General features: G+C 55.0%; 2 protein-coding genes across 2 annotated transcripts in view; one reads left to right on the top strand and one right to left on the bottom strand.

Moving 5' to 3' along the window:
* Positions 1–25,859, bottom strand: part of LOC141171715 (trypsin-3-like) — a 99,684-nt gene extending 73,825 nt beyond the window's left edge. The window contains exons 1-3 of the mRNA XM_073655365.1: positions 25,805–25,859; positions 23,360–23,522; positions 22,629–22,770 (exon numbers count right to left, since the gene is read on the bottom strand). Coding sequence (XP_073511466.1) covers positions 22,629–22,770; positions 23,360–23,522; positions 25,805–25,859 — 360 coding nt within the window. The remainder of the gene's footprint in view (positions 1–22,628; positions 22,771–23,359; positions 23,523–25,804) is intronic.
* Positions 1–25,997, top strand: part of CDA (cytidine deaminase) — a 53,625-nt gene that overhangs the window by 18,922 nt on the left and 8,706 nt on the right. Inside the window, exon 2 of the mRNA XM_073656208.1 lies at positions 24,115–24,283. The gene's annotated coding sequence lies outside the window, so the exon portion shown is untranslated. The remainder of the gene's footprint in view (positions 1–24,114; positions 24,284–25,997) is intronic.

Genomic DNA, 25,997 nt, shown 5'->3' with positions numbered 1-25,997 from the left:
TGTGCGTGCAACTATGCTCTGTGTGCGGCTATGCTTTGTGTGCGTGCGGCTATGCTCTGTGTGTGGATATGATTTGTGTGCGTGCGGCTATGCTCTGTGTGTGGCTATGCTTTGTGTGTGTGCTGCTATGCTCTGTGTGTGGCTATGCTCTGTGTGTGGCTATGCTTTGTGTGCGTGCAACTATGCTCTGTGTGCGGCTATGCTTTGTGTGCGTGCGGCTATGCTCTGTGTGTGGATATGATTTGTGTGCGTGTGGCTATGCTCTGTGTGTGGCTATGCTTTGTGTGCGTGCGGCTATGCTTTGTGTGTGTGTGGCTATGCTCTGTGTGCGGCTATGCTTTGTGTGTGTGTGGCTATGCTCTGTGTGCGGCTATGCTCTGTGTGCGGCTATGCTCTGTGTGCGGCTATGCTCTGTGTGTGGCTATGCTCTGTGTGTGGCTATGCTCTGTGTGTGGCTATGCTTTGTGTGTGGCTATGCTTTGTGTGTGGCTATGCTTTGTGTGCGGCTATGCTTTGTGTGTGTGTGCGGCTATGCTCTGTGTGCGGCTATGCTCTGTGTGCGGCTATGCTCTGTGTGCGGCTATGCTCTGTGTGTGTGGCTATGCTCTGTGTGTGTGCGGCTATGCTCTGTGTGTGGCTATGCTCTGTGCGGATATGCTCTGTGCGGCTATGCTTTGTGTGTGGCTATGCTTTGTGTGCGGCTATGCTTTGTGTGCGGCTATGCTTTGTGTGTGGCTATGCTCTGTGTGCGGCTATGCTCTGTGTGCGGCTATGCTCTGTGTGTGGCTATGCTTTGTGTGCGTGCGGCTATGCTTTGTGTGCGTGCGGCTATGCTTTGTGTGCGTGCGGCTATGCTCTGTGTGTGGCTATGCTTTGTGTGCGGATATGCTCTGTGTGCGGCTATGCTCTGTGTGTGGCTATGCTCTGTGTGCGGCTATGCTTTGTGTGCGGCTATGCTTTGTGTGCGGCTATGCTTTGTGTGTGGCTATGCTCTGTGTGCGGCTATGCTCTGTGTGTGGCTATGCTCTGTGTGTGGCTATGCTTTGTGTGCGGCTATGTTCTGTGTGTGGCTATGCTTTGTGTGCGTGCGGCTATGTTCTGTGTGCGGCTATGCTTTGTGTGCGTGCGGCTATGCTTTGTGTGCGTGCGGCTATGCTTTGTGTGCGTGCGGCTATGCTCTGTGTGCGGCTTTGCTCTGTGTGCGTGCGGCTTTGCTCTGTGTGCGTGCGGCTATGCTTTTTGTGTGCGGCTATGCTTTTTGTGTGCGGCTATGCTTTTTGTGTGCGGCTATGCTCTGTGTGCGGCTATGCTCTGTGTGTGGCTATGCTCTGTGTGCGTGCGGCTATGCTTTGTGTGCGTGCGGCTATGCTCTGTGTGCGGCTATGCTCTGTGTGCGGCTATGCTCTGTGTGCGGCTATGGTCTGTGAGCGGCTATGGTCTGTGTGCGGCTATGCTCTGTGTGCGGCTATGCTCTGTGTGCGGCTATCCTCTGTGTGTGCGTGGCTATGCTCTGTGTGTGCGTGGCTATGCTCTGTGTGTGCGTGGCTATGCTCTGTGCGTGCGTGGCTATCCTCTGTGCGTGCGTGGCTATCCTCTGTGTGTGCGTGGCTATCCTCTGTGTTTGCGTGGCTATCCTCTGTGTGTGTGTGCGCCTATGCTCTGTGTGTGCGCCTATGCTCTGTGTGTGCGCCTATGCTCTGTGTGTGTGCGCCTATGCTCTGTGTGCGTGCGGCTATGCTTTGTGTGCGGCTATGCTTTGTGTGCGGCTATGCTCTGTGTGCGGCTATGCTCTGTGTGCGGCTATGCTCTGTGTGCGGCTATGCTCTGTGTGCGGCTATGCTCTGTGTGCGGCTATGCTCTGTGTGCGGCTATGCTTTGTGTGTGGCTATGCTCTGTGTGAGGCTATGCTCTGTGTGCGTGCGGCTATGCTTTGTGTAGGGCTATGCTTTGTGTGCGGCTATGCTTTGTGTGCGGCTGTGCTCTGTGTGCGGCTATGCTCTGTGTGTGGCTATGCTCTGTGTGTGGCTATGCTCTGTGTGTGGCTATGCTCTGTGTGTGGCTATGCTCTGTGTGTGGCTATGCTCTGTGTGCGGCTATGCTCTGTGTGCGGCTATGCTCTGTGTGCGGCTATGCTCTGTGTGCGGCTATGCTCTGTGTGCGGCTATGCTCTGTGTGCGTGCGGCTATGCTCTGTGTGCTTGCGGCTATGCTCTGTGTGCTTGCGGCTATGCTTTGTGTGCGTGCGGCTATGCTCTGTGTGCGGCTATGCTCTGTGTGCGGCTATGCTCTGTGTGCGGCTATGCTTTGGGAGCGTGTGGCTATGCTTTGTGTGCGTGTGGCTATGCTCTGTGTGTGGCTATGCTCTGTGTGTGGCTATGCTCTGTGTGTGGCTATGCTTTGTGTGCGTGCGGCTATGCTTTGTGTGTGTGTGGCTATGCTCTGTGTGTGGCTATGCTCTGTGTGCGGCTATGCTCTGTGTGCGGCTATGCTCTGTGTGCGGCTATGCTCTGTGTGTGGCTATGCTTTGTGTGCGTGTGGCTATGCTCTGTGTGTGGCTATGCTCTGTGTGTGGCTATGCTCTGTGTGTGGCTATGCTCTGTGTGTGGCTATGCTCTGTGTGCGGCTATGCTCTGTGTGCGGCTATGCTCTGTGTGCGGCTATGCTCTGTGTGTGGCTATGCTTTGTGTGTGGCTATGCTTTGTGTGCGTGTGGCTATGCTCTGTGTGTGGCTATGCTCTGTGTGTGGCTATGCTCTGTGTGCGTGTGGCTATGCTCTGTGTGCGTGTGGCTATGCTCTGTGTGCGTGTGGCTATGCTCTGTGTGCGGCTATGCTCTGTGTGCGGCTATGCTCTGTGAGCGGCTATGCTCTGTGTGTGGATATGATTTGTGTGCGTGTGGCTATGCTCTGTGTGTGGCTATGCTCTGTGTGTGGCTATGCTCTGTGTGTGGCTATGCTCTGTGTGCGGCTATGCTCTGTGTGCGGCTATGCTCTGTGTGCGGCTATGCTCTGTGTGCGGCTTTGCTCTGTGTGCGGCTATGCTCTGTGTGCGGCTATGCTCTGTGTGTGGCTTTGCTCTGTGTGCGGCTATGCTCTGTGTGTGGCTATGCTCTGTGTGTGGCTATGCTCTGTGTGTGGCTATGCTTTGTGTGCGGATATGCTCTGTGTGCGGCTATGCTTTGTGTGTGTGCGGCTATGCTCTGTGTGCGGCTATGCTCTGTGTGTGGCTTTGCTCTGTGTGTGGCTTTGCTCTGTGTGCGGCTATGCTCTGTGTGCGGCTATGCTCTGTGTGCGGCTTTGCTCTGTGTGCGGCTATGCTCTGTGTGCGGCTATGCTCTGTGTGCGGCTATGCTCTGTGTGCGGCTATGCTCTGTGTGCGGCTATGCTCTGTGTGCGGCTATGCTCTGTGTGTGGCTATGCTCTGTGTGCGGCTATACTCTGTGTGTGGCTATGCTTTGTGTGCGTGCGGCTATGCTCTGTGTGCGGCTATGCTCTGTGTGCGGCTATGCTCTGTGTGCGGCTATGCTCTGTGTGCGGCTATGCTCTGTGTGCGGCTATACTCTGTGTGTGGCTATGCTCTGTGTGCGGCTATACTCTGTGTGTGGCTATGCTTTGTGTGCGTGCGGCTATGCTTTGTGTGCGGCTATGCTTTGTGTGCGGCTATGCTTTGTGTGCGTGCGGCTATGCTCTGTGTGCGTGCGGCTATGCTCTGTGTGCGTGCGGCTATGCTTTTTGTGTGCGGCTATGCTTTTTGTGTGCGGCTATGCTTTTTGTGTGCGGCTATGCTCTGTGTGCGGCTATGCTCTGTGTGCGGCTATGCTCTGTGTGCGGCTATGCTCTGTGTGCGGCTATGCTCTGTGTGCGGCTATGCTCTGTGTGCGGCTATGCTCTGTGTGCAAGCGGCTATGCTCTGTGTGTGGCTATGCTTTGTGTGCGTGCGGCTATGCTTTGTGTGCGTGCGGCTATGCTCTGTGTGCGTGCGGCTATGCTCTGTGTGCGGCTATGCTCTGCGAGCGGCTATGGTCTGTGTGCGGCTATGCTCTGTGTGCGGCTATGCTCTGTGTGCGACTATGCTCTGCGTGCGACTATGCTTTGTGTGCTTGCGGCTATGCTCGGTGTGTGGCTTTGCTTTGTGTACGTGCGGCTATGCTTTGTGTGCTTGCGGCTATGCTTTTTGTGTGCGGCTATGCTTTTTGTGTGCGGCTATGCTCTGTGCGCGGCTATGCTCTGTGCGCGGCTATGCTCTGTGCGTGGCTTTGCTCTGTGCGCGGCTTTGCTCTGTGCGCGGCTTTGCTCTGTGCGCGGCTATGCTCTGTGCGCCGCTTTGCTCTGTGTGCGGCTATGCTTTGTGTGCGGCTATGCTTTGTGTGCGGCTATGCTTTGTGTGCGGCTATGCTTTGTGTGCGGCTATGCTTTGTGTGCGGCTATGCTCTGTGTGTGGCTATGCTTTGTGTGCATGCGGCTATGCTCTGTGTTTGGCTATGCTTTGTGTGCGTGCAGCTATGCTCTGTGTGCGGCTATGCTTTGTGTGTGTGTGGCTATGCTCTGTGTGTGGCTTTGCTCTGTGTGCGGCTATGCTCTGTGTGCGGCTATGCTCTGTGTGCGTGCGGCTATGCTCTGTGTGCTGCTATGCTCTGTGTGTGGCTATGCTCTGTGTGTGGCTATGCTCTGTGTGTGGCTATGCTTTGTGTGTGTGCTGCTATGCTCTGTGTGCTGCTATGCTCTGTGTGCTGCTATGCTCTGTGTGCTGCTATGCTCTGTGTGTGGCTATGCTCTGTGTGTGGCTATGCTCTGTGTGTGGCTATGCTTTGTGTGCGTGCAACTTTGCTCTGTGTGCGGCTATGCTCTGTGTGCGGCTATGCTCTGTGTGCGGCTATGCTCTGTGTGCGGCTATGCTTTGTGTGCGTGCGGCTATGCTCTGTGTGTGGCTATGCTCTGTGTGTGGCTATGCTCTGTGTGTGGCTATGCTCTGTGTGTGGCTATGCTCTGTGTGTGGCTATGCTCTGTGTGTGGCTTTGCTCTGTGTGTGGCTATGCTCTGTGTGTGGCTATGCTTTGTGTGCGTGCGGCTATGCTCTGTGTGTGGCTATGCTCTGTGTGTGGCTTTGCTCTGTGTGCGACTATGCTCTGTGTGTGGCTATGCTTTGTGTGTGTGTGGCTATGCTTTGTGTGTGTGTGGCTATGCTCTGTGTGTGGCTATGCTTTGTGTGCGTGCGGCTATGCTCTGTGTGCGGCTATGCTTTGTGTGTGTGTGGCTATGCTCTGTGTGCGGCTATGCTTTGTGTGTGTGTGGCTATGCTCTGTGTGCGGCTATGCTCTGTGTGCGGCTATGCTCTGTGTGCGGCTATGCTCTGTGTGCGGCTATGCTCTGTGTGCGGCTATGCTCTGTGTGCGGCTATGCTCTGTGTGCGGCTATGCTCTGTGTGTGGCTATGCTTTGTGTGCGGCTATGCTTTGTGTGTGTGTGCGGCTATGCTCTGTGTGCGGCTATGCTCTGTGTGCGGCTATGCTCTGTGTGCGGCTATGCTCTGTGTGTGGCTATGCTCTGTGTGTGGCTATGCTTTGTGTGCGGATATGCTCTGTGTGCGGCTATGCTTTGTGTGTGTGCGGCTATGCTCTGTGTGTGGCTTTGCTCTGTGTGTGGCTTTGCTCTGTGTGCGGCTTTGCTCTGTGTGCGGCTTTGCTCTGTGTGCGGCTATGCTCTGTGTGCGGCTATGCTCTGTGTGCGGCTATGCTCTGTGTGCGGCTATGCTCTGTGTGCGGCTATGCTCTGTGTGGCTATGCTTTGTGTGCGTGCGGCTATGCTCTGTGTGCGGTTATGCTCTGTGTGTGGCTATGCTCTGTGTGTGGCTATGCTTTGGGTGCGTGCGGCTATGCTTTGTGTGTGGCTATGCTTTGTGTGCGTGCGGCTATGCTTTGTGTGCGTGCGGCTATGCTTTGTGTGCGTGCGGCTATGCTTTGTGTGCGTGCGGCTATGCTCTGTGTGCGGCTATGCTCTGTGTGCGGCTATGCTCTGTGTGCGTGCGGCTATGCTCTGTGTGCGTGCGGCTATGCTTTTTGTGTGCGGCTATGCTTTTTGTGTGCGGCTATGCTTTTTGTGTGCGGCTATGCTCTGTGTGCGGCTATGCTCTGTGTGCGGCTATGCTCTGTGTGCGGCTATGCTCTGTGTGTGGCTATGCTCTGTGTGCGGCTATACTCTGTGTGTGGCTATGCTTTGTGTGTGTGTGGCTATGCTTTGTGTGTGTGTGGCTATGCTTTGTGTGTGTGTGGCTATGCTCTGTGTGTGGCTATGCTTTGTGTGCGTGCGGCTATGCTCTGTGTGCGGCTATGCTTTGTGTGTGTGTGGCTATGCTCTGTGTGCGGCTATGCTTTGTGTGTGTGTGGCTTTGCTCTGTGTGCGGCTATGCTCTGTGTGCGGCTATGCTCTGTGTGCGGCTATGCTCTGTGTGCGGCTATGCTCTGTGTGCGGCTATGCTCTGTGTGCGGCTATGCTCTGTGTGTGGCTATGCTCTGTGTGCGGCTATACTCTGTGTGTGGCTATGCTTTGTGTGCGTGCGGCTATGCTCTGTGTGCGGCTATGCTCTGTGTGCGGCTATGCTCTGTGTGTGGCTATGCTCTGTGTGCGGCTATACTCTGTGTGTGGCTATGCTTTGTGTGCGTGCGGCTATGCTTTGTGTGCGGCTATGCTTTGTGTGCGGCTATGCTTTGTGTGCGTGCGGCTATGCTCTGTGTGCGTGCGGCTATGCTCTGTGTGCGTGCGGCTATGCTTTTTGTGTGCGGCTATGCTTTTTGTGTGCGGCTATGCTTTTTGTGTGCGGCTATGCTCTGTGTGCGGCTATGCTCTGTGTGCGGCTATGCTCTGTGTGCGGCTATGCTCTGTGTGCGGCTATGCTCTGTGTGCAAGCGGCTATGCTCTGTGTGTGGCTATGCTTTGTGTGCGTGCGGCTATGCTTTGTGTGCGTGCGGCTATGCTCTGTGTGCGTGCGGCTATGCTCTGTGTGCGGCTATGCTCTGCGAGCGGCTATGGTCTGTGTGCGGCTATGCTCTGTGTGCGGCTATGCTCTGTGTGCGACTATGCTCTGCGTGCGACTATGCTTTGTGTGCTTGCGGCTATGCTCGGTGTGTGGCTTTGCTTTGTGTACGTGCGGCTATGCTTTGTGTGCTTGCGGCTATGCTTTTTGTGTGCGGCTATGCTTTTTGTGTGCGGCTATGCTCTGTGCGCGGCTATGCTCTGTGCGCGGCTATGCTCTGTGCGTGGCTTTGCTCTGTGCGCGGCTTTGCTCTGTGCGCGGCTATGCTCTGTGCGCCGCTTTGCTCTGTGTGCGGCTATGCTTTGTGTGCGGCTATGCTTTGTGTGCGGCTATGCTTTGTGTGCGGCTATGCTTTGTGTGCGGCTATGCTCTGTGTGTGGCTATGCTTTGTGTGCATGCGGCTATGCTCTGTGTTTGGCTATGCTTTGTGTGCGTGCAGCTATGCTCTGTGTGCGGCTATGCTTTGTGTGTGTGTGGCTATGCTCTGTGTGTGGCTTTGCTCTGTGTGCGGCTATGCTCTGTGTGCGGCTATGCTCTGTGTGCGTGCGGCTATGCTCTGTGTGCTGCTATGCTCTGTGTGTGGCTATGCTCTGTGTGTGGCTATGCTCTGTGTGTGGCTATGCTTTGTGTGTGTGCTGCTATGCTCTGTGTGCTGCTATGCTCTGTGTGCTGCTATGCTCTGTGTGCTGCTATGCTCTGTGTGCTGCTATGCTCTGTGTGTGGCTATGCTCTGTGTGTGGCTATGCTCTGTGTGTGGCTATGCTTTGTGTGCGTGCAACTTTGCTCTGTGTGCGGCTATGCTCTGTGTGCGGCTATGCTTTGTGTGCGTGCGGCTATGCTCTGTGTGTGGCTATGCTCTGTGTGTGGCTATGCTCTGTGTGTGGCTATGCTCTGTGTGTGGCTATGCTCTGTGTGTGGCTTTGCTCTGTGTGTGGCTATGCTCTGTGTGCGTGCGGCTATGCTCTGTGTGTGGCTATGCTCTGTGTGTGGCTTTGCTCTGTGTGCGACTATGCTCTGTGTGTGGCTATGCTTTGTGTGTGTGTGGCTATGCTTTGTGTGTGTGTGGCTATGCTTTGTGTGTGTGTGGCTATGCTCTGTGTGTGGCTATGCTTTGTGTGCGTGCGGCTATGCTCTGTGTGCGGCTATGCGTTGTGTGTGTGGGGCTATGCTCTGTGTGCGGCTATGCTTTGTGTGTGTGTGGCTATGCTCTGTGTGTGGCTATGCTCTGTGTGCGGCTATGCTCTGTGTGCGGCTATGCTCTGTGTGCGGCTATGCTCTGTGTGCGGCTATGCTCTGTGTGCGGCTATGCTCTGTGTGCGGCTATGCTCTGTGTGCGGCTATGCTCTGTGTGTGGCTATGCTTTGTGTGCGGCTATGCTTTGTGTGTGTGTGCGGCTATGCTCTGTGTGCGGCTATGCTCTGTGTGCGGCTATGCTCTGTGTGCGGCTATGCTCTGTGTGTGGCTATGCTCTGTGTGTGGCTATGCTTTGTGTGCGGATATGCTCTGTGTGCGGCTATGCTTTGTGTGTGTGCGGCTATGCTCTGTGTGTGGCTTTGCTCTGTGTGTGGCTTTGCTCTGTGTGTGGCTTTGCTCTGTGTGCGGCTTTGCTCTGTGTGCGGCTTTGCTCTGTGTGCGGCTATGCTCTGTGTGCGGCTATGCTCTGTGTGCGGCTATGCTCTGTGTGCGGCTATGCTCTGTGTGCGGCTATGCTCTGTGTGGCTATGCTTTGTGTGCGTGCGGCTATGCTCTGTGTGCGGTTATGCTCTGTGTGTGGCTATGCTCTGTGTGTGGCTATGCTCTGTGTGTGGCTATGCTCTGTGTGCGTGCGGCTATGCTCTGTGTGCGGCTATGCTTTGTGTGTGTGCGGCTATGCTTTGTGTGTGGCTATGCTTTGTGTGTGTGCGGCTATGCTCTGTGTGTGGCTTTGCTCTGTGTGTGGCTTTGCTCTGTGTGTGGCTTTGCTCTGTGTGCGGCTTTGCTCTGTGTGCGGCTTTGCTCTGTGTGCGGCTATGCTCTGTGTGCGGCTATGCTCTGTGTGCGGCTATGCTCTGTGTGCGGCTATGCTCTGTGTGCGGCTATGCTCTGTGTGGCTATGCTTTGTGTGCGTGCGGCTATGCTCTGTGTGCGGTTATGCTCTGTGTGTGGCTATGCTCTGTGTGTGGCTATGCTCTGTGTGTGGCTATGCTCTGTGTGCGTGCGGCTATGCTCTGTGTGCGGCTATGCTTTGTGTGTGTGCGGCTATGCTTTGTGTGTGGCTATGCTTTGTGTGCGTGCGGCTATGCTTTGTGTGTGGCTATGCTTTGTGTGCGTGCGGCTATGCTTTGTGTGCGTGCGGCTATGCTTTGTGTGCGTGCGGCTATGCTCTGTGTGCGGCTATGCTCTGTGTGCGTGCGGCTATGCTCTGTGTGCGTGCGGCTATGCTTTTTGTGTGCGGCTATGCTTTTTGTGTGCGGCTATGCTTTTTGTGTGCGGCTATGCTCTGTGTGCGGCTATGCTCTGTGTGCGGCTATGCTCTGTGTGCGGCTATGCTCTGTGTGCGGCTATGCTCTGTGTGCGGCTATGCTCTGTGTGCGTGCGGCTATGCTTTTTGTGTGCGGCTATGCTTTTTGTGTGCGGCTATGCTTTTTGTGTGCGGCTATGCTCTGTGTGCGGCTATGCTCTGTGTGCGGCTATGCTCTGTGTGCGGCTATGCTCTGTGTGTGGCTATGCTCTGTGTGCGTGCGGCTATGCTCTGTGTGCGGCTATGCTCTGTGTGTGGCTATGCTTTGTGTGCGTGCGGCTATGCTCTGCGTGTGGCTATGCTTTGTGTGTGTGCGGCTATGCTTTGTGTGCTTGCGGCTATGCTCGGTGTGTGGCTTTGCTTTGTGTACGTGCGGCTATGCTTTGTGTGCGTGCGGCTATGCTTTTTGTGTGCGGCTATGCTTTTTGTGTGCGGCTATGCTCTGTGCGCGGCTATGCTCTGTGCGCGGCTATGCTCTGTGCGCGGCTATGCTCTGTGCGCGGCTATGCTCTCTGTGCGGCTATGCTCTGTGTGCGTGCGGCTATGCTTTGTGTGCGGCTATGCTTTGTGCGCGGCTATGCTCTGTGTGTGGCTATGCTCTGTGTGTGGCTATGCTCTGTGTGCGTGCGGCTATGCTCTGTGTGCGTGCGGCTATGCTCTGTGTGCGGCTATGCTCTGTGTGCGGCTATGCTCTGTGTGTGGTTATGCTTTGTGTGCGTGCGGCTATGCTCTGCGTGTGGCTATGCTTTGTGTGCGTGCGGCTATGCTTTGTGTGCTTGCGGCTATGCTCGGTGTGTGGCTTTGCTTTGTGTACGTGCGGCTATGCTTTGTGTGCGTGCGGCTATGCTTTCTGTGTGCGGCTATGCTTATTGTGTGCGGCTATGCTTATTGTGTGCGGCTATGCTTATTGTGCGCGGCTATGCTCTGTGCGCGGCTATGCTCTGTGCGCGGCTATGCTCTGTGCGCGGCTATGCTCTCTGTGTGCGGCTTTGCTCTGTGTGTGCGGCTATGCTCTGTGTGTGCGGCTATGCTCTGTGTGTGCGGCTATGCTTTGTGTGCGGCTATGCTCTGTGTGCGGCTATGCTCTGTGTGCGGCTATGCTCTGTGTGCGGCTATGCTTTGTGTGCGTGCGGCTATGCTCTGTGTGCGGCTATGCTCTGTGTGTGGATATGATTTGTGTGCGTGTGGCTATGCTCTGTGTTTGGCTATGCTTTGTGTGCGTGCGGCTATGCTTTGTGTGTGCGCGGCTATGCTCTGTGTGCGGCTATGCTCTGTGTGCGGCTATGCTCTGTGTGCGGCTATGCTCTGTGTGTGGCTATGCTTTGTGTGCGGCTATGCTTTGTGTGTGTGTGGCTATGCTCTGTGTGCGGCTATGCTCTGTGTGCGGCTATGCTCTGTGTGCGGCTATGCTCTGTGTGCGGCTATGCTCTGTGTGTGGCTATGCTTTGTGTGCGGCTATGCTTTGTGTGTGTGCGGCTATGCTCTGTGTGCGGCTATGCTCTGTTTGCGGCTATGCTCTGTGTGTGGCTATGCTTTGTGTGTGTGCGGCTATGCTCTGTGTGCGGCTATGCTCTGTGTGCGGCTATGCTCTGTGTGCGGCTATGCTTTGTGTGCGTGCGGTTATGCTCTGTGTGTGGCTATGCTTTGTGTGCGTGCGGTTATGCTCTGTGTGTGGCTATGCTCTGTGTGCGTGCGGTTATGCTTTGTGTACGTGCGGTTATGCTTTGTGTACGTGCGGTTATGCTTTGTGTACGTGCGGTTATGCTTTGTGTACGTGCGGCTATGCTCTGTGCGTGCGGCTATGCTCTGTGTGTGCGGCTATGCTCTGTGTGTGCGGCTATGCTCTGTGTGCGTGCGGCTATGCTCTGTGTGCGTGCGGCTATGCTCTGTGTGCGGCTATGCTCTGTGTGTGTGCGGCTATGCTCTGTGTGTGTGCGGCTATGCTCTGTGTGCGGCTATGCTCTGTGTGTGTGCGGCTATGCTTTGTGTGCGTGCGGCTATGCTATGTGTGCGGCTATGCTCTGTGTGCGGCTATGGTTTGTGTGCGTGCGGCTATGCTCTGTGTGCGGCTATGGTTTGTGTGCTTGCGGCTATGCTCTGTGTGTGGCTATGCTCTGTGTGCGTGCGGCTATGCTCTGTGTGTGGCTATGCTCTGTGTGTGGCTATGCTCTGTGTGCGTGCGGCTATGCTCTGTGTGTGGCTATGCTCTGTGTGTGGCTATGCTCTGTGTGTGTGTGGCTATGCTCTGTGTGTGTGCGGCTATGCTTTGTGTGCGGCTATGCTTTGTGTGTGGCTATGCTCTGTGTGTGTGGCTATGCTCTGTGTGCGTGCGGCTATGCTCTGTGTACGGCTATGCTCTGTGTGCGGCTATGCTCTGTGTGTGGCTATGCTTTGTGTACGTGTGGCTATGCTCTGTGTGTGGCTATGCTCTGTGTGTGTGCAGCTATGCTTTGTGTGTGTGCGGCTATGCTTTGTGTGCGGCTATGCTTTGTGTGTGACTATGCTCTGTGTGTGTGGCTATGCTCTGTGTGCGTGTGGCTATGCTCTGTGTGTGTGCGGCTATGCTCTGTGTGTGTGCGGCTATGCTCTGTGTGTGTGCGGCTATGCTCTGTGTGTGTGCGGCTATGCTCTGTGTGTGTGCGGCTATGCTCTGTGTGTGTGCGTGCGGCTATGCTCTGTGTGCGTGCGGCTATGCTCTGTGTGCGTGCGGCTATGCTCTGTGTGCGGCTATGGTTTGTGTGCGTGCGGCTATGCTCTGTGTGTGGCTATGCTCTGTGTGTGGCTATGCTCTGTGTGTGGCTATGCTCTGTGTGTGGCTATGCTCTGTGTGTGTGCGGCTATTCTTTTTGTGCGGCTATGCTCTGTGTGCGGCTATGCTCTGTGTGTGTGGCTATGCTCTGTGTGCGGCTATGCTCTGTGTGTGTGGCTATGCTCTGTGTGTGTGGCTATGCTCTGTGTGTGGCTATGCTCTGTGTGTGGCTATGCTCTGTGTGTGCGCGGCTATGCTCTGTGTGTGTGCGGCTATGCTCTGTGTGTGTGCGGCTATGCTCTGTGTGCGGCTATGCTCTGTGTGCGTGCGGCTATGCTCTGTGTGCGTGCGACTATGCTTTGTGTGCGGCTATGCTCTGTGTGCGGCTATGCTTTGTGTGCGGCTATGCTCTGTGTGTGTGCGGCTATGCTCTGTGTGCGGCTATGCTCTGTGTGCGGCTATGCTCTGTGTGTGTGCGGCTATGCTCTGTGTGCGGCTATGGTTTGTGTGCGTGCGGCTATGCTCTGGTGCGACTATGGTTTGTGTGCGTGCGGCTATGCTCTGTGTGTGGCTATGCTCTGTGTGCGTGCGATTATGCTTTGTGTACGTTCGGCTATGCTCTGTGTGTGTGCGGCTTTGCTTTGTGTGTGGCTATGCTCTGTGTGTGTGCGGCTATGCTTTGTGTGTGGCTATGATCTGTGTGCGGCTGTGCTCTGTGTGTGTGGCTATGCTCTGTGTGTGTGGCTATGCTCTGTGTGTGTGGCTATGCTCTGTGTGTGTGGCTATGCTCTGTGTGCGGCTATGCTCTGTGTGTGCGGCTATGCTCTGTGTGTGTGCGGCTATGCTCTGTGTGCGGCTATGCTTTGTGTGCGTGCGACTATGCTTTGTGTGCGTGTGGCTATGCTCTGTGTGTGCGGCTATGCTTTGTGTGCGTGCGGCTATGCTCTGTGTGCGGCTATGGTTTGTGTGCGTGCGGCTATGCTCTGTGTGCGTGCGATTATGCTTTGTGTTCGTGCGGCTATGCTGTGTGTGTGGCTATGCTCTGTGTGTGTGCGGCTATGCTTTGTGTGTGGCTATGTTCTGTATGTGTGCGGCTATGCTTTGTGTGTGGCTATGCTCTGTGTGTGTGGCTATGCTCTGTGTGCGTGCGGCTATGCTCTGTGTGTGTGCGGCTATGCTCTGTGTGTGTGCGTCTATGCTCTGTGTGTGTGCGGCTATGCTCTGTGTGCGTGCGACTATGCTTTGTGTGCGTGCGGCTATGCTCTGTGTGCGGCTATGCTCTGTGTGCGGCTATGCTCTGTGTGCGGCTATGCTTTGTGTGCGGCTATGCTCTGTGTGTGTGCGGCTATGCTCTGTGTGTGTGCGGCTATGCTCTGTGTGTGTGCGGCTATGCTCTGTGTGCGTGCGGCTATGCTCTGTGTGCGGCTATGCTCTGTGTGCGTGCGGCTATGCTCTGTGTGTGGCTATGCTCTGTGTGCGTGCGATTATGCTTTGTGTACGTGCGGCTATGCTCTGTGTGTGGCTATGCTCTGTGTGTGTGTGGCTATGCTCTGTGTGCGGCTATGCTCTGTGTGTGTGGCTATGCTCTGTGTGTGTGCGGCTATGCTCTGTGTGTGTGCGGCTATGCTCTGTGTGTGTGCGGCTATGCTCTGTGTGTGCGGCTATGCTCTGTGTGTGTGCGGCTATGCTCTGTGTGCGGCTATGCTCTGTGTGCGGCTATGCTCTGTGTGCGTGCGGCTATGTTCTGTGTGCGTGCGAATATGCTTTGTGTGCGTGCGAATATGCTTTGTGTGCGTGTGGCTATGCTCGTGTGCGGCTATGCTCTGTGTGCGGCTATGCTCTGTGTGCGGCTATGCTCTGTGTGTGTGCGGCTATGCTCTGTGTGCGGCTATGCTCTGTGTGCGGCTATGCTCTGTGTGCGGCTGTGCTCTGTGTGCGGCTGTGCTCTGTGTGCGGCTGTGCTCTGTGTGCGGCTATGCTCTGTGTGCGGCTGTGCTCTGTGTGCGGCTGTGCTCTGTGTGCGGCTGTGCTCTGTGTGCGGCTGTGCTCTGTGTGTGGCTGTGCTTTGTGTGCGTGCGACTATGCTTTGTGTGCGTGCTACTATGCTTTGTGTGCGTTCGGCTATGCTTTGCGTGCGGCTATGCTTTGCGTGCGGCTATGCTTTGCGTGCGGCTATGCTCTGTGTGTTCGGCTATGCTTTGTGTGTGTGCGGCTATGCTTTGTGTGTGTGCGGCTATGCTTTGTGTGTGTGCGGCTATGCTTTGCGTGCGGCTATGCTTTGCGTGCGGCTATGCTCTGCGTGCGGCTATGCTCTGTGTGTTCGGCTATTCTTTGTGTGTGTGCGGCTATGCTTTGTGTGTGTGCGGCTATGCTTTGTGTGTGTGCGGCTATGCTTTGTGTGTGTGCGGCTATGGTCTGTGTGTGTGTGGCTATGCTCTATGTGTGGCTATACTCTATGTGCGGCTATGCTCTGTGTGCGTGCGATTATGCTTTGTGTACGTGCGGCTATGCTCTGAGTGTGGCTATGCTCTGTGTGTGTGCGGCTATGCTTTGTGTGTGGCTATGCTCTGTGTGTGTGCGGCTATGCTTTGTGTGTGGCTATGCTCTGTGTGTGCGGCTATTCTCTGTGTGTGTGGCTCTGCTCTGTGTGCGTGCGGCTATGCTCTATGTACGGCTATGCTCTGTGTACGGCTATGCTCTGTGTGCGGCTATGCCCTGTGTGTGTACGGCTATGCTCTGTGTGCGGCTATGCCCTGTGTGTGTGCGGCTATGCTCTGTGTGTGCGGCTATGCTCTGTGTGTGTGCGGCTAGGCTCTGTGTGCGGCTATGCTCTGTGTGCGTGCGGCTATGCTCTGTGTGCGTGCGACTATGCTTTGTGTGCGTGCGGCTATGCTCTGTGTGCGGCTATGCTCTGTGTGCGGCTATGCTCTGTGTGCGGCTATGCTCTGTGTGCGGCTATGCTCTGTGTGCGTGCGGCTATGCTCTGTGTGCGTGCGGCTATGCTCTGTGTGCGTGCGGCTATGCTCTGTGTGCGGCTATGCTCTGTGTGTGGCTGTGCTTTGTGTGCGTGCGACTATGCTTTGTGTGCGTGCTACTATGCTTTGCGTGCGGCTATGCTTTGTGTGCGGCTATGCTTTGTGTGCGGCTATGCTCTGTGTGCGGCTATGCTCTGTGTGTGCGGCTATGCTCTGTGTGTTCGGCTATGCTCTGTGTGTGCGGCTATGCTTTGTGTGCGGCTATGCTTTGTGTGCGGCTATGCTTTGTGTGCGGCTATGCTTTGTGTGTGTGTGCGGCTATGCTTTGTGTGCGGCTATGCTTTGTACGCGGCTATGCTTTGTGTGCGGCAATGCTCTGTGTGTGTGCGGCTATGCTCTATGTGCGGCTATGCTCTATGTGCGGCTATGCTCTATGTGCGGCTATGCTCTGTGTGCGGCTATGCTCTGTGTGTGTGCGGCTATTCTCTGTGTGCGGCTATGCTCTGTGTGCGGCTATGCTCTGTGTGCGGCTCTGCTTTGTGTGCGGCTCTGCTTTGTGTGCGGCTCTGCTCTGTGTGTGTGCGGCTCTGCTCTGTGTGTGTGCGGCTATGCTCTGTGTGTGGCTATGCTCTGTGTGTGTGCGGCTATGCTTTGTGTGTGGCTATGCTTTGTGTGTGGCTATGCTCTGTGTGTGTGCGGCTATGCTTTGTGTGTGTGCGGCTATGCTCTGTTTGTGTGCGGCTATGCTTTGTGTGTGCGGCTATGCTCTGTGTGTGTGCGGCTATGCTTTGTGTGTGTGTGGCTTTGCTCTGTGTGCGGCTATGCTTTGTGTGGCTATGCTCTGTGTGTGCGGCTATGCTCTGTGTGTGTGCGGCTATGCTCTGTGTGTGTGCGGCTATGCTGTGTGTGTGTGTGCGGCTATGCTGTGTGTGTGTGTGCGGCTATGTTCTATGTGCGACTATGCTCTGTGTGCGGCTATGCTCTGTGTGTGTGCGGCTATGCTCTGTGTGTGTGCGGCTATGCTCTGTGTGTGTGCGGCTATGCTCTGTGTGCGGCTATGCTCTGTGTGCGGCTATGCTCTGTGTGTGGCTATGCTCTGTGTGCGGCTATGCTCTGTGTGTGCGGCTCTGCTCTGTGTGTGCGGCTCTGCTCTGTGTGTGCGGCTATGCTCTGTGTGTGTGCGGCTATGCTCTGTGTGTGTGCGGCTATGCTTTGTGTGCGGCTATGCTCTGTGTGTGTGCGGCTATGCTCTGTGTGTGTGCGGCTATGCTCTGTGTGTGTGCGGCTATGCTCTGTGTACGGCTATGCTCTGTGTACGGCTATGCTCTGTGTGCGGCTATGCTGTCTGTGCGGCTATGCTGTCTGTGCGGCTATGCTGTCTGTGTGCGGCTATGCTCTGTGTGCGGCTATGCTTTGTGTGCGGCTATGCTTTGTGTGCGGCTATGCTTTGTGTGCGGCTATGCTCTGTGTGCGTGGCTATGCTCTGTGTGCGTGGCTATGCTCTGTGTGCGTGGCTATGCTCTGTGTGCGTGGCTATGCTCTGTGTGCGTGGCTATGCTTTTTGTACGTGCGGCTATGCTCTGTGTGTGCGGCTATGCTCTGTGTGTGCGGCTACGCTCTGTGTGTGCGGCTACGCTCTGTGTGTGCGGCTATGCTCTGTGTGTGGCTATGCTCTGTGTGTGGCTATGCTCTGTGTGCGGCTATGCTCTGTGTGCGGCTATGCTCTGTGTGTGTGTGTGGCTATGTTTTGTGTGCGTGCGGCTATGCTCTGTGTACGGCTATGCTCTGTGTGTGTGCGGCTATGCTTTGTGTGCGTGCGGCTATGCTTTGTGTGCTTGCGGCTATGCTCTGTGTGCGGCTATGCTTTGTGTGCGTTCGGCTATGCTCTGTGTGCGTCTATGCTTTGTTTGTGTGCGGCTATGCTTTGTTTGTGTGCGGCTATGCTCTGTGTGCTACTATGCTTTGTGTGCGCGGCTATGCTTTCTGTGTGTGCGGCTATGCTTTGTGTGTGCAGCTATGCTTTGTGTGTGCGGCTATGCTTTATGTGTGTGCGGCTCTGCTTTGTGTGCGGCTATGCTCTGTGTGCTACTATGCTTTGTGTGCTGCTATGCTCTGTGTGCGGCTATGCTTTGTGTGTGTGCGGCTATGCTTTGTGTGTGTGCGGCTATGCTTTGCGGCTATGCTTTGTGTGCATGCGGCTATGCTTTATGTGTGTGCGGCTATGCTTTGTGTGCGGCTATGCTTTGTGTGCGGCAATGCTCTGTGTGTGTGCGGCTATGCTCTGTGTGCGGCTATGCTCTGTGTGCGGCTATGCTTTGTGTGCGGCTATGCTCTTTGTGTGTGCGGCTATGCTCTATGTGCGGCTATGCTTTGTGTGTGTGGCTATGTTCTATGTGCGGCTATGCTCTGTGTGTGTGCGGCTATGCTTTGTGTGTTTGGCTATGTTCTATGTGCGGCTGTGCTCTGTGTGTGTGCGGCTATGCTCTGTGTGTGTGTGCGGCTATGCTCTGTGTGTGTGTGCGGCTATGCTCTGTGTGTGTGTGCGGCTATGCTCTGTGTGTGTGTGCGGCTATGCTCTGTGTGTGTGTGCGGCTATGCTCTGTGTGCGGCTATGCTCTGTGTGCGTGCTGCTATGCTCTGTGTGCTGCTATGCTCTGTGTGCGGCTATGCTCTGTGTGTGCGGCTATGCTCTGTGTGTGCGGCTATGCTCTGTGTGTGCGGCTATGTTCTGTGTGTGCGGCTATGCTCTGTGTGTGTGCGGCTATGCTCTGTGTGTGTGCGGCTATGCTCTGTGTGTGTGCGGCTATGCTCTGTGTGTGTGCGGCTATGCTCTGTGTGTGTGCGGCTATGCTCTGTGTGCGTGCGGCTATGCTTTGTGTGCGTGCGGCTATGCTTTGTGTGTGCGGCTATGCTTTGTGTGCGGCTATGGTCTGTGTGTGTGCGGCTATGCTCTGTGTGTGTGCGGCTATGCTCTGTGTGCGGCTATGCTCTGTGTGTGTGCGGCTATGCTCTGTGTGTGTGCGGCTATGCTCTGTGTGCGGCTATGCTCTGTGTGCGGCTATGCTCTGTGTGCGGCTATGCTCTGTGTGTGTGCGGCTATGCTCTGTGTGCGGCTATGCTCTGTGTGCGGCTATGCTCTGTGTGTGTGCGGCTATGCTCTGTGTGCGGCTATGCTCTGTGTGTGGCTTTGCTCTGTGTGTGGCTTTGCTCTATGTGCGGCTATGCTCTGTGTGCGGCTATGCTCTGTGTGTGTGCGGCTATGCTCTGTGTGCGGCTATGCTCTGTGTGCGGCTATGCTCTGTCTGTGTGCGGCTATGCTCTGTGTTTGTGCGGCTATGCTCTGTATGTGTGCGGCTATGCTCTGTATGTGTGCGGCTATGCTCTGTGTGTGTGCGGCTATGCTCTGTGTGTGTGCGGCTATGCTCTGTGTGTGTGCGGCTATGCTCTGTGTGCGGCTATGCTCTATGTGCGGCTATGCTTTGTGTGTGCGCGGCTATGCTCTGTGCGCGGCTATGCTCTGTGCGCGGCTATGCTCTGTGTGTGTGCGGCTATGCTCTGTGTGTGTGCGGCTATGCTCTGTGTGTGTGCGGCTATGCTCTGTGTGTGTGCGGCTATGCTCTGTGTGCGGCTATGCTCTATGTGCGGCTATGCTTTGTGTGCATGCGGCTATGCTCTGTGCGCGGCTATGCTCTGTGTGTGCGCGGCTATGCTCTGTGTGTGCGCGGCTATGCTCTGTGTGTGCGCGGCTATGCTCTGTGTGTGCGCGGCTTTGCTCTGTGTGTGCGCGGCTATGCTCTGTGTGTGCGCGGCTATGCTCTGTGTGTGTGCGGCTATGCTCTGTGTGCGGCTATGCTCTATGTGCGGCTATGCTTTGTGTGTGCGCGGCTATGCTCTGTGTGCGGCTATGCTTTGTGTGCATGTGGCTATGCTCTGTGTGCGGCTATGCTCTGTGTGCGGCTATGCTCTGTGTGCGGCTATCCTCTGTGTGCGGCTATGCTCTGTGTGCGGCTATGCTCTATGTGCGGCTATGCTCTATGTGCGGCTATGCTTTGTGTGTGTGGCTATGTTCTATGTGCGGCTATGCTCTGTGTGTGTGCGGCTATGCTTTGTGTGTTTGGCTATGTTCTATGTGCGGCTATGCTCTGTGTGTGTGCGGCTATGCTCTGTGTGTGTGTGCGGCTATGCTCTGTGTGTGTGTGCGGCTATGCTCTGTGTGTGTGTGCGGCTATGCTCTGTGTGTGTGTGCGGCTATGCTCTGTGTGCGGCTATGCTCTGTGTGCGTGCTGCTATGCTCTGTGTGCTGCTATGCTCTGTGTGCGGCTATGCTCTGTGTGTGCGGCTATGCTCTGTGTGTGCGGCTATGTTCTGTGTGTGCGGCTATGCTCTGTGTGTGTGCGGCTATGCTCTGTGTGTGTGCGGCTATGCTCTGTGTGTGTGCGGCTATGCTCTGTGTGTGTGCGGCTATGCTTTGTGTGCGGCTATGCTCTGTGTGCGTGCGGCTATGCTCTGTGTGCGTGCGGCTATGCTTTGTGTGCGTGCGGCTATGCTTTGTGTGTGCGGCTATGCTTTGTGTGTGCGGCTATGCTTTGTGTGCGGCTATGGTCTGTGTGTGTGCGGCTATGCTCTGTGTGTGTGCGGCTATGCTCTGTGTGCGGCTATGCTCTGTGTGTGTGCGGCTATGCTCTGTGTGTGTGCGGCTATGCTCTGTGTGTGTGCGGCTATGCTCTGTGTGTGTGCGGCTATGCTCTGTGTGCGGCTATGCTCTGTGTGCTGCTATGCTCTGTGTGTGTGCGGCTATGCTCTGTGTGCGGCTATGCTCTGTGTGCGGCTATGCTCTGTGTGTGTGCGGCTATGCTCTGTGTGCGGCTATGCTCTGTGTGTGGCTTTGCTCTGTGTGTGGCTTTGCTCTGTGTGTGGCTTTGCTCTATGTGCGGCTATGCTCTGTGTGCGGCTATGCTCTGTGTGTGTGCGGCTATGCTCTGTGTGCGGCTATGCTCTGTGTGCGGCTATGCTCTGTCTGTGTGCGGCTATGCTCTGTGTTTGTGCGGCTATGCTCTGTATGTGTGCGGCTATGCTCTGTATGTGTGCGGCTATGCTCTGTATGTGTGCGGCTATGCTCTGTGTGTGTGCGGCTATGCTCTGTGTGTGTGCGGCTATGCTCTGTGTGTGTGCGGCTATGCTCTGTGTGTGTGCGGCTATGCTCTGTGTGTGTGCGGCTATGCTCTGTGTGCGGCTATGCTCTATGTGCGGCTATGCTTTGTGTGTGCGCGGCTATGCTCTGTGCGCGGCTATGCTCTGTGTGTGTGCGGCTATGCTCTGTGTGTGTGCGTGCGGCTATGCTCTGTGTGCGGCTATGCTCTATGTGCGGCTATGCTTTGTGTGCATGCGGCTATGCTCTGTGTGCGGCTATGCTCTGTTTGTGCGCGGCTATGCTCTGTGTGTGCGCGGTTATGCTCTGTGTGTGCGCGGCTATGCTCTGTGTGTGCGCGGCTATGCTCTGTGTGTGCGCGGCTATGCTCTGTGTGTGCGCGGCTATGCTCTGTGTGTGTGCGGCTATGCTCTGTGTGCGGCTATGCTCTATGTGCGGCTATGCTTTGTGTGTGCGCGGCTATGCTCTGTGTGCGGCTATGCTTTGTGTGCATGTGGCTATGCTCTGTGTGCGGCTATGCTCTGTGTGCGGCTATGCTCTGTGTGCGGCTATCCTCTGTGTGCGGCTATGCTCTCTGTGTGGCTATGCTCTGTGTGCGGCTATGCTCTGTGTGTGCGCGGCTATGCTCTCTGTGTGGCTATGCTCTGTGTATGTGCGGCTATGCTCTGTGTGTGCGCGGCTATGCTCTCTGTGTGGCTATGCTCTGTGTGTGTGCGGCTATGCTCTGTGTGTGTGCGGCTATGCTCTGTGTGTGTGCGGCTATGCTTTGTGTGTGTGCGGCTATGCTTTGTGTGTGCGCGGCTATGCTCTGTGTGCGGCTATGCTTTGTGTGCATGCGGCTATGCTCTGTGTGCGGCTATGCTCTGTGTGCGGCTATGCTCTGTGTGTGCGCGGCTATGCTCTGTGTGCGGCTATGCTCTGTGTGCGGCTATGCTCTGTGTGCGGCTATGCTCTGTGTGTGCGGCTATGCTCTGTGTGTGGCTTTGCTCTGTGTGTGGCTTTGCTCTGTGTGTGGCTTTGCTCTGTGTGTGGCTATGCTCTGTGTGCGGCTATGCTCTGTGTGCGACTATGCTCTGTCTGTGTGCGGCTATGCTCTGTGTGCGGCTATGCTCTGTGTGCGACTATGCTCTGTGTGTGTGGCTATGCTCTGTGTGTGTGCGGCTATGCTCTGTGTGTGTGCGGCTATGCTCTGTGTGTGTGCGGCTATGCTCTGTGTGTGTGCGGCTATGCTCTGTGTGTGTGCGGCTATGCTCTGTGTGTGTGCGGCTATGCTCTGTGTGTGTGCGGCTATGCTCTGTGTGCGTGCGGCTATGCTCTGTGTGCGCGCGGCTATGCTCTGTGTGTGCGCGGCTATGCTCTGTGTGTGCGCGGCTATGCTCTGTGTGTGCGCGGCTATGCTCTGTGTGTGCGCGGCTATGCTCTGTGTGTGTGCGGCTATGCTCTGTGTGCGGCTATGCTCTATGTGCGGCTATGCTTTGTGTGTGCGCGGCTATGCTCTGTGTGCGGCTATGCTTTGTGTGCATGTGGCTGTGCTCTGTGTGCGGCTATGCTCTGTGTGCGGCTATGCTCTGTGTGCGGCTATGCTCTGTGTGCGGCTATGTTCTGTGTGTGCGCAGCTATGCTCTCTGTGTGGCTATGCTCTGTGTGTGCGCGGCTATGCTCTCTGTGTGGCTATGCTCTGTGTGTGTGCGGCTATGCTCTGTGTGTGCGTGGCTATGCTCTGTGTGTGTGCGGCTATGCTCTGTGTGTGTGCGGCTATGCTTTGTGTGTGCGCGGCTATGCTTTGTGTGCGCGCGGCTATGCTTTGTGCGCGGCTATGCTCTGTGTGCGGCTATGCTTTGTGTGCATGCGGCTATGCTCTGTGTGCGGCTATGCTTTGTGTGTGCGCGGCTATGCTCTGTGTGCGGCTATGCTTTGTGTGCATGCGGCTATGCTCTGTGTGCGGCTATGCTCTGTGTGCGGCTATGCTCTGTGTGTGCGCGGCTATGCTCTCTGTGTGGCTATGCTTTGTGTGCATGCGGCTATGCTCTGTGTGCGGCTATGCTCTGTGTGTGCGCGGCTATGCTCTATGTGCGGCTATGCTCTCTGTGTGGCTATGCTTTGTGTGCATGCGGCTTTGTCAGCAGCAGTTGGACGTTTTATGACTTTTTTGTTGCGGTGTTTTGTGGGTCGCAGTGTGACCCCGTCACCCGCATTGTTACATTTCTCACGGGCGCCCCCTTTGCTCACCTTGATCAGCATGATGTCGGCGTTCTTGGAGGACGAGCTGTAGTTCGGGTGACACACGAGCTTCACAGGCCGGAAAATCTGCTCCGTCCCTTCGAAGATGGACAAGGAATATTCCCCAGCGACGACCACCATCTGGTTCTGTCTTTGGACACGATGAACGATCACCGCGGTTTAAATCAACACGTAAGATCCGTCCAATGTCCAGTCACATCGGAAACACTTCACAGGTTCTGGCCTCTAGTCACATCCAGAGCTGCATTTACACACCACCAGAATTGTCAGTGCTGCATTACACCCACCATTAGGGGGCAGTAGAGAGATGTGGTACAGGATTTGTAATTGCAGCTTTGGATGTGACTGGAGTATAATGACAGCATTCACCGCTTTATAAAACAAGTTCCGATCAGATACCAGCCCGCCACTTGCAGCCCCCCACTTGCAGCCCCTCACCACCTGCCGCCCCCCACCTGCAGTCCGTCATTTTCAGACCCCCATTTGCTGGCCATCTCCTGCAGCCCCCCACCTGCAGCCCGTCACTTGCAGCCCCTGGCCACCTGCCGCTACCCCCACCTGCAGCCCGTCACTTGCAGACCCCCATTTGCCGGCCGTCTCCTGCAGCCTGTCACTTGCAGCCCCTGGCCACCTGCCGCCCCCCACCTGCAGACCCCCACTTGCCGGCCGTCTCCTGCAGCCCCCCACCTGCAGCCATATTGTCTCCCGCCTTTACTTACTCGATCTTGCAATGGGCGGCCGTGAGGACCCAGAACCTGCTGACCAGCGACCCCCCACAGAAGTGGAGCCCTGTATTCCTCCTCAGAGACACCAGGTACCGCGTGGAGTATGGCGACACTGAATGCCCCCCGATAATACGGGGCATGGTCCTCTTCCCCTCACCTGGAACATCACAAGTCAGTCATTACTGCGACATTCGCTGTTCTGGTCTCGTGAGCTGACAATCATGACGTCAATCACTGAGTAATGGAAAGTGCCGCCGCTTCTGGTATATGTCGTGCTTTATCTCGCCCCATTTTCAAGATCTCTGCTTGCTGATACTTCTTGTTACATCCAGAGGCTGAAAAACCTAAAGACCTCACAGCTGAAGCTTTGTCACAATTGTGTCCAGTCTGCGCAATCCTCTGTGATGCATTTACTGCACTGACACATTGTAACAACCTCAGCGTCATCTTTGCACCAGTAATACAGCTGAAAAGGAGCAGATTAGATACTCAAAATGGTATCTAAACGGCAGGGTATCTAAACTGCTCAGTGTCAGTGCAGCTCTAGCATTACATTCGTGCACCAGAAAGCTCAGGATGAGCAGAAGGCTGAAAAAATTAAGGTAAATCTGGAATGATCAAGATTCACGACACTGGGATCTATAGGGGTCCCGGAGAAGCCCTTTACAGGATTTTCTCTCCATGTCAGGTTGCATTTATTGTAGGCGCCTCGGACCCTTCATGTGACTTTTCCCACTTCTCTATCGCAGATTCTGTGCAGCTCAGGATTCCTGGAAGAGCAGCCGGCGCTGAGCCCTGACGCGCGTTCCTGGAAATCTCCATTAAGCTGATTAGTCGCTCATTGCATAGAAATGACCCGTCCACCCCGGGCCAGGACAGCACTGGCAAGGAACGGGTTAATGATGGACTATATTGCAGGTAAGGAGCTGGTTAATGATGGACTATATGGCAGGTAAGGAACGGGTTAATGATGGACTATATTGCAGGTAAGGAGCTGGTTAATGATGGACTATATGGCAGGTAAGGAACGGGTTAATGATAGACTATATTGCAGGTAAGGAACGGGTTAATGACGGACTATATTGCAGGTAAGGAACGGGTTAATGATGGACTATATTGCAGGTAAGGAACGGGTTAATGATGGACTATATTACAGGTAAGGAACAGGTTAATGATGGACTATATTGCAGGTAAGGAACGGGTTAATGATGGACTATATGGCAGGTAAGGAACGGGTTAATGATGGACTATATGGCAGGTAAGGAACGGGTTAATGATGGACTATATGGCAGGTAAGGAACGGGTTAATGATGGACTATATGGCAGGTAAGGAACGGGTTAATGATGGACTATATTGCAGGTAAGGAACGGGTTAATGATGGACTATATGGCAGGTAAGGAACGGGTTAATTTTAGATAATGAATGGGTTAATGATGGACAATGGGTTCATGTTGGGCCGTGTTACAGGTAAAGAAGAGGTTAATAATGGGCTATTGCACAGGTGAGGAAAGCGGTCATGTTACAGTTAAGGAAAGGGTTAATGATGGGGCATATTGCAGGAAAGGAAGGGGTAAATGAATGACCTGACCGTTACAGGTTAATCATGGACGATCTTACAGGTAAGCGAGGGGTTTATAAAGGAATATATTGCCAGGATGGAACGGGTTAATGATGGACGATATTGCTTACAGGTAAGTGAAGGGTTAATGACGTATCATCACCATTCGCTCAGGTATTTGGAGGGTTACAATGTTTCAGTTTAGGCATTAAAACATTAAAGGGGCCCCCTCCCCGCACCCCAATATACCGCTGATGTGTCCGGGGGAGGCGCCGTTCTCTGTGGCTGGACATGTCGCACACAATGGCGGCCGTCCTGATGAACGGTCATCCATGTACAGAGGACGGGGGAACCCCCCCCAATAATGCACTAAGAGGACGGCGTCACTTTTCCAAATGATCGTCCTATGATAGAATCATAAATGGGGGAGTCCATGAGTGAAGACCCCCAGCAATGTCCACGATGGACTGTTGCAGCCCATTCGCACAGCTGTGTCTCCGCCGTGACCCCCCCCCCCTCCCGCGGTGTCACCTGTGTGATTAGGATACGATTCCGGAATACCCCTTTAAATGCCGCAAGCACAAGTTCACCCCCGTCACTGCTCAGTATCGTAGATTTCTTCCTTACATTAAGGCAATCCCATAAATCGCCAATCCAGAGCGCGATCTCATAATAGTCGTTATAAGCAGAAGTGATCTGATAAGACAATCGCTTAGACGGCAATTACCCGACAAGTGTGGGACTGATTCCCCTATACAGGCAGATGTGATCTGATCACTATACAATCGCATACACGGCAATTACCTCCATCCCAGGAGTAGGAGAGATCCCAGGAAATTACTTACACAGCAATTCCCCAACGTCCGTTCAGGAAACTCACCGATCAATGTAGAAAATTGCAGGATGAGCAGGAGCCGCAGCTTGTGACAATCCATCCTATAGTGTCGACGGGCAGAGAAAGAACTCAGCCGTGTGACCCACAAAACCCTGCCACCCGGTACCCGCTTCCTTCCCCTCTCACCACGGCAACGCTACAACCAGGTAGAAAGGGCTATTATGTCCCATGAGGTATC

The sequence above is a fragment of the Phyllobates terribilis genome, unplaced genomic scaffold (assembly GCF_046119375.1).
Source record: "Phyllobates terribilis strain yellow unplaced genomic scaffold, ASM4611937v1 Scaffold_12__6_contigs__length_324123572, whole genome shotgun sequence".
Lineage (NCBI taxonomy): Eukaryota > Metazoa > Chordata > Amphibia > Anura > Dendrobatidae > Phyllobates > Phyllobates terribilis.
This window is presented reverse-complemented; position numbering and strand designations above follow the sequence as displayed.